Here is a 7,500-nt window from a genome sequence, read left to right on the forward strand (position 1 = left end):
ATGCGTTACTGCATTCTACCATCTTTCTCACATATGGATACATAGGTATACATATACATACACACATACATGTGTGTGTGTGTGTGTAGATATATATGTAGATCTGAAATATATATTTTCCCATTTTATTTACCACCACTCTTTAGCCACGTGATACCGGTTGCCCATCACCATCATCTGTAGTGACCCAAACTCACCATCACTTTCCTTTCACATCTAGGTACACTTTCGGCCAGCATGTGAAGGGAACACTGACTCTACAGGTGTTTAACAATAAGGAAAAAAAGTGTAAAGTCTTTCTTCGAAAAAAATCCGAGGTAAGGTGTTAGTTAATGCTTTTTAACGCATACATAGAATATAGATAGATAGGTGGACAGATAAATGGATAGACTGATAGATAGTGGCCAAATAGATGGATAGACTCCTAGATAAGTAGATAGATAGATGGATAGACTGGTAAATTAATTGATAGACATATATATGGATTGATAGACTGATTGATTGCTAGATAAATGTACTTTCACACATTTTGGTAACATTCTATAACTGTCTGCGTTTCCTCTTGTTCACCTTAGTATCTATTATGATAACCATTATCTTTGCCGATACCATTAGCATCATTAGTATCACTACCATCCCCCCCCCCCCCACTCCACACCTCCAACAGATGCACGGTTACAAGAAATTGAAAATCGACACCTCAGACTTGCGAATAGCGGATTGTTCAGTCTATTCGCTGTACATCACTGCCATCGTCGAGGAGGAAGGCACTGGCGTGAAATTCGACGCGTCTGCAAAGGTCGCCGTCTCTCGCAGTGCCGTGACCTTTGAAACTGTTCATGAGGATGAGTACAAGAAGCCAAATTTGCCTTTTACTTTAAAGGTGAGATTTTTTGTTTCTTGCTTTGGTTGTTCATTTCTGTGTGTTGTGATATGGGTCATGGTTATAACCTAAATCAGTTCGTATGTTTATATATATATATATATATATATATATATATATATGTGTGTGTGTGTGTGTGTGTGTGTGTGTGTGTGTGTGTGTGTGTGTGTGTGTGTGTGTGTACGTGTGTGTGTGTGTGTGTGTGTATGTATGTGTAAATATATGTATATATGAAAAATATATCTGTGTGTGTATGTATATATATATATATATATATATATATATATATATATATATATATATGTATATATATGTATATATATATATATATATATATATATATATATATATATATATATATATATATATATATATGTGTGTGTGTGTGTGTGTGTGTGTGTGTGTGTGTGTATGCATACGAGGATGCACTTTGATATCACTACTGCTAATACTGTTGTATATCCTACTACATGTAAACACATTCTCTCTTTTCATTCCCACACTCACTCTTCACCTTAACCACCTTGTTACTCGTCTCCCACCCCAACACGCAATCCTAAAAAACCCTTCTATCTCTCTCCTCTTCCTTCATCCAACGCCCCTCTCCCTTTCTACACCTTTTTTTCTTCTCTCCCAACCTACTCCAATCTTCTCCCTTCTTCCCCCCCTTCCCCAACCCCCTTATTTCTCTCCTCTCCCACCTCTCTTTCCAACCACCCCCTCCCTCCAATCTCTCCCCTCTCCTAACGCCCCCTCCCCTCTCCTAACGCCCCCTCCCCTCTCCTAACGCCCCCTCCCCTCTCCTAACGCCCCCTCCCCTCTCCTCCCCAACAGTTACGAGCACTACTACCAGACAAGTCGCCCGCCGCAGGGGTACCAGTAGAAGTGTGCGCGGCAAGCAGGTGTACCAACATGACCACGGCAGACGATGGTCTCCTCACAATTGCTGTGTCGGGAAATGCCAACAGGGTCTTTGTGAGTGCCATTGGCTTGCTTGGGAACTAACCGTCTTTGTTATTGTTGCTGTTATTGTTATTGTATTTGTTGCTCTTTTTATCAATTTTATCATTGTAAGTCTTATTGTTGTTATTATCATTATTAATGTTGTTGCTGTTACTGTTCGTATTGTTTTATTATTTTCATTACTGCTGATATTCTTTTTTTTATCCATATAATCATTATTAATATCATCATTATTGTTACCATTATCACCATCATTCTCATTATTCATTATCATTATCATTATAATCATCATCATCATCTTCATCGTTATTATCATCATTATCATTACCATTATCATTATCATTGTTATTATCCCCCAAATTCCTTCTCGATCTAAATATCCTGTTTTCTCTTCCCCCTCCCCCCTCCCCCCCTTCCCACAGATGTCAACCCTCAACTGCCGAGCTGGCATGTATCCATCCTCGTTCTCAGTCAATTTCCGGGACTACTACTCGCCTTCGAGATCCTCCCTTCAAATCCAGGTGCCTGAAGGACGACTCAAGTGCAAGCCAGGTCAAAGCGCGTGCTATGATCTGCCCGTTTTCTTCTCCGCTAATAATCAGTTGAGAGCTGATTTGACTGTTCAGGTTTGTTTGGTTGTCTGTTTGGTCTTGAGTGCGTATCTTTTTAAGTATTTTGAGGGTAATGATATTCTGAGGAGGCTTTGGTAAAGTTTAGCGGCTATCGTAACATTTTTGTTTCAGATTTTGGGTCAGGTTATTCTATTTAAGCGTTTTTGAGAGGTTGTTGGTAGTATGTGTAATTATTTTTTTGTTTTTTTTTGTTGTTTTTTTTTATAAAATTTAGCTTTATTGGGATGCTTTTTTTCATATCACGGAAGGCTTTCGCCAAATTCAAACTATACGTGTGAGTATTTACAATGAATTCAGTATGTTGGTGACTCACTGTCTTTAGTCAATCCTTCCGGATCCAGATAAGCTTTCCCTACACAGGCAAAGTCACCATCCCAACTTGCTTCCCAGACAAATATGATCCACAATGATTAAATAATACGGAATTGTGACGTTTCCAGCTGCACTAGACTAATGGATTTCCTCGTCTGAAGAGAAGACTCTTCTAACTCGAAACGTTGTTTTCCTTTCTTACTCTGACTGTGGTTCATTTCCTCTTTGTACGCACGTTACTCTTGTTTGTATATTGGTCCATGAAGCATGCTGTAAATGGGTATTAATCAAATCCACTAATTTGCTATAAACTTTAATATTTGCTCTTTGATTTTCTAGTTATTCTTTTATTTAATATCAAAGATTTAATTGGACAAACGCACACGGCGGAGGTGATGATAAGAATGACAGTAATATTGATAATAGTGATGAAGAAGAGGAAGAAAGGGAAGAAATAAAATGCAGTAAGAAAAAATATGTAACATATAATGTTTGTCCTTTCAATTTATTTTTTTAATGAAATAAAAATACATAACATTCCTCTCCAGATAATGTCACGCGGGAAAGTTCAAAGTTGGATGGTAGAACCCGTAGAGTTCCAGCCGACAGTCCTGCCCATCGACCCGAATTTCCTGGTGGGCGAACCAGTGTCGGTCGAACCTCCCATGGCTACGGGCATGGTCATGGTTCCTGTATCCCTACCGCCCACCGCCTCGCCCAATGTGAAGGTTCGTTACGGGATTGGGTAAGAGTGGGTAGAGAAGAGAAGGTATAAGCTCCCGCTGACAGCAATGTAAGCTCGGCGGTCGTACTGACATAGACCTCGAGATCACGGCGTGAGTTGGTGATGGAGACACGCTGATATACTTGCACCTTATTGGACCAGGAGTTCACCCCTTCACATTACAGAGTTAAGGTCAACGTCCTCGGGGGAGACGAGGTCAAGGCGCTCCCCCGAGTTGTGCTTCTGCCGTCGGAAGAGTTCTGTCTCTGCCTGTTGATATCTGTCTGTTCCGCCTCTTGTTCTTATGACCCATTTCGGCAGTGACACTGGCAACTGTGTGTCACTTTCTCTGCCTCAGGCCATTCGACTAACAGACACAGCTGAAGGGACCGGAGGTGAACTAATGCATACTACACAGAAATGAAAATACATATACAATCAATGGGTAATGACGATGAGATGGAGGGAGGTGTCTCCAGATACCTCTTGCTATAACATATAAAGCGTAGTTGGGCCAATGAAGACGTTTTGATGGTGCTTCCGGTCTGACACACGTGTGGGTGTGTCAGCTGTGACCAGCTATTCGCTAAGGAACAGTGTGTCTTATGGAATAAATATTATAATGATTATATTACAAGAAATTAACAGTAGTATTCCGGGAAATCAGTGGCTTAAGGAAGGGGAGGTTAGGTGTGGGTAGAAGAGGGAAGGGAAAAGGAAGGTGAGGGTAGGTGTAGGAAGGGGATAGGGAGGAAGGAAGAGGGAGGACGTGAGAAGAGATGGGAGAAGTGGCAGGGTTGGGGAAAGATGGAAAGGGGATGGTGAGGGAGAAGCGACTAGGGAAGGGTGGAATGAGAGAGAAAGATACATAAATAAACAAATAAAAAGTAAAAGAGGGGGAATATCAACAAATCGAATACAAAAAAGAAAGAAAGCCAACTCGCGCCTCTACCCCCCCCCCCTCCCCCAACACACAAACCCGACTACCAAAACCCCGCCCCCTTTTTCCCTCCAGGTGCTGATCTGGTACACGCGTGACGACGGCGAGGTGGTGTCCGACACGGCCGAGCTGAAGGTGGACAAGTGCCTGGGCTACAGTGCCAACCTCAGCTGGTCGGCGGCACAGGCTCAGCCGGGAGAGGCCATCACGCTCAAGCTGACAGCCGAACCCGAGTCTATCTGCTCTGTCGGTCAGTCGCGCCTTTGGATTTTTCTCGCTCCGTCTGCCTCTTTGTTTAGTTGGCATCTTTCTGTTTGCCTGGAGGTGTGTGTGTGTATGTGTGTGTGAGTGAGTGTGTTGTTGTTTTTTTACTTATAGAGGCAGAATTGACTGTGTATATTTGAATTTTATTTAAATACCTTTACTATCTTTGTTATACTTTTCATGAACATCATCTTTATTTTGTTATCATCTTTCCCATCATCCCCATCACCACCATTGTCACAATCACCATCTTTACCACAGTATCCACAACCACCACAATCACCCCTTTACTACCAAATGATTACAATAAACGATGTCTCTATTTATTCCCCTTCTCTCTTTCCCTCCTCTCCCTCTTCCCCTCTCCCCCTTTTGCTTCTTCTATCCCTGCCCTTCACTCTTCCCCTCCTCCTTTCCCCTCTACCTTCCATTCTCTCTCCTCCATCCCTTCCCTTCCCTTTTCCCTCCATTTCCTCCTTCCCTTCACATTCTCCCTCCTCTTCCCCCCTTTCCTCTTCCCCTCCACCTCTCCCCTCCATCTCCCATTCTTCCCCCCTTTCCTATTCCCCTCCACCTCCCATTTTCCCCCCCTTCCTTTTTATTTTCCTTCATCCCCATTCCTTTTCCTCTTCTCCAACTCCTATTCTACTTCCCCTATTCCTTCCCTTCCGTTGCCTCTTTCCCCTCCACTTCCCATTCTACCTCTTCCACCCCCTTTCCCCTACCCCCTTCCTCCTCCCTCCACCTCTGTCCCTCCCTACCTCCCCCTTCCTCCCTCTCTCCACCTCTGCCCCCTCCCTACCTCCCCCCAACCCCTCTCTCGGAACCACCAGGCGTCGTGGACAGAAGCACCGAGCTCTTGAACCCGAGGCCCGACCCGCTTTCCCTCGATCAGATCTTCGGTTACCTCGAAACCTTCCAGATTCCTCAGTGGGTGAACTCGCAAGTGAACGACTTTCGGTACTGTGAGAAGAAGATGAAGGGGGAGGAGAGGAAGCCCTCGGAAGCCCCGGGGTCAGGTGGGCTCATTGTTGTTCTTGTTGATTCTGTTGTTGTTGTTGGTGGTGGTGGTGTTTTTTGTTATTGTTATTATTGTTGTTGCTTTGACTTGTGTTGCGAGATGGACGAAGGACGAAGGCTTCAGGAGTATTGTTGTCTTTTTGTTGTTGTTATTGCCTTCATTGTAATTGATTTTTGTTGTTGTTACTACGAGTAATACTGTAAGAAAAGAAAGAGGGCGAAGAAGAAAGCTTCAAAAGCTTCAGAATCAAGATGGCTCTTTTTTTTTTTTTTTTTTTTTATTGTCATATTATTATCGTTGTTGGTATTGTGTTTGTTGTGAGATAAAACTGAAGACGAAGAAACTTCGGAAAACTTCAGAGTCAAGTTGGGAGAATTATGATTTTGTTGTTCCATGCTGTAAGAAGGCGGTTTCAGAAACTTCAGAAGCAGTTTGAGGGATTGTTGTTGTTGTTGTTATTTTTTGTTGTTATTATTACTGTCCTCAGTGTTCTTGTTGTTGTTGGTATGTAATTTTTAATGTGTTATCGTTGTTGTTGTTGTTGCTTTTGAGAGCAGGTTGTGTCTTCATGCTTTTGTTGTTGTTGTTATTGTTTTGTTATAATTAATTTTGTCGCTGTTTTTTATCAACTTCAGGTACTGTCTGAAGAAAGATAAAGGCCTTGTAATGTTTTGGCACTTGTTGTTATTATCATTCTTATTCTTATTATTATTACTATTATTATTTGTTATTATTATAATCATTATCATTATTACTATCATTATTACTGCCATTATTATAATTAGAAACAATATATTAATTAAGGACATGATAATGATGATTGTTATCATTATCATTATTATCATTAAGATAATGATCATTAGTATTATCATCATCATTATTACTATTATGTTATCCGTCATTATTATTATTATTTTCATCATTATTATTATCATCATGAACATGATTATTATTATTATTATTATCCTCATTGGTATCCTTATAAACATTATCAATATGATTGTTATTGCTATCACTGGTAATATTATCATTTTCTTTTTATTAGCATCATCATCAATGTCATTATCATTACTATTTTTCTTATCATTATTGCTATTGTAATCATAATTGTTATTACTGTTATTATTACTATTATCATTTTTATTATTTCTGTTATTACTTCTATTATCATTATCATCATCATCATTGATAAATTCATTAGTATCATCGTTTCTTTGTAGTTTTCTCATATTCGTTCATCAATTTATCCATCTCTGTGTTTACTGTATTACTTTACTTTCGACAGAATTGCTGCACCCTCCTAACAAAAGGGTATATTACTACAGTGACTATGTCGATGCTTTAAAAATGTTCGATGTAAGATATTTTTCTCCGTTTCTAACTCTCTCTCTCTCTCTCTCTCTCTCTCTCTCTCTCTCTCTCTCTCTCTCTCTCTCTCTCTCTCTCTCTCTCTCTCTCTCTCTCTCTCTCTCTCTCATCTCTCTCTCTTCTCTTTCTCTATCTCCCTCCTCTCTCTCTTCTCTCTTTCTCTCCCCTCTCTCTCTTCTCTCTTTCTCTCTTCTCTCTCTCTTCTCTCTTTCTCTCTTCTCTCTCTTCTCTCTTTCTCTCTTCTCTCTCTCTCTCTCTCTCTCTCTCTCTCTCTCTCTCTCTCTCTCTCTCTCTCTCTCTCTCTCTCTCTCTCTCTCTCTCTCTCTCTCTCTCTCTCTCTGTCTCTCTCTCTCCTTTCTTTCCTTTTTTTTTATCCTTCTTCTAGCTCTTCTT

The 7,500-nt window shown here is 40.8% G+C and overlaps 1 protein-coding gene across 1 annotated transcript in view; it reads left to right on the forward strand.

The window, feature by feature from the left end:
* The window catches only part of LOC122261068 (murinoglobulin-1), a 26,574-nt gene that overhangs the window by 3,726 nt on the left and 15,348 nt on the right, over positions 1-7,500 (forward strand). Inside the window, exons 5-12 of the mRNA XM_086543000.1 lie at positions 221-317; positions 668-883; positions 1,718-1,858; positions 2,269-2,472; positions 3,339-3,518; positions 4,530-4,704; positions 5,552-5,737; positions 7,025-7,095. Coding sequence (XP_086399126.1) covers positions 221-317; positions 668-883; positions 1,718-1,858; positions 2,269-2,472; positions 3,339-3,518; positions 4,530-4,704; positions 5,552-5,737; positions 7,025-7,095 — 1,270 coding nt within the window. The remainder of the gene's footprint in view (positions 1-220; positions 318-667; positions 884-1,717; positions 1,859-2,268; positions 2,473-3,338; positions 3,519-4,529; positions 4,705-5,551; positions 5,738-7,024; positions 7,096-7,500) is intronic.

Source organism: Penaeus japonicus, unplaced genomic scaffold (genome assembly GCF_977035675.1).
Source record: "Penaeus japonicus unplaced genomic scaffold, GWHDUDI00000001_assembly GWHDUDI00000001, whole genome shotgun sequence".
Lineage (NCBI taxonomy): Eukaryota > Metazoa > Arthropoda > Malacostraca > Decapoda > Penaeidae > Penaeus > Penaeus japonicus.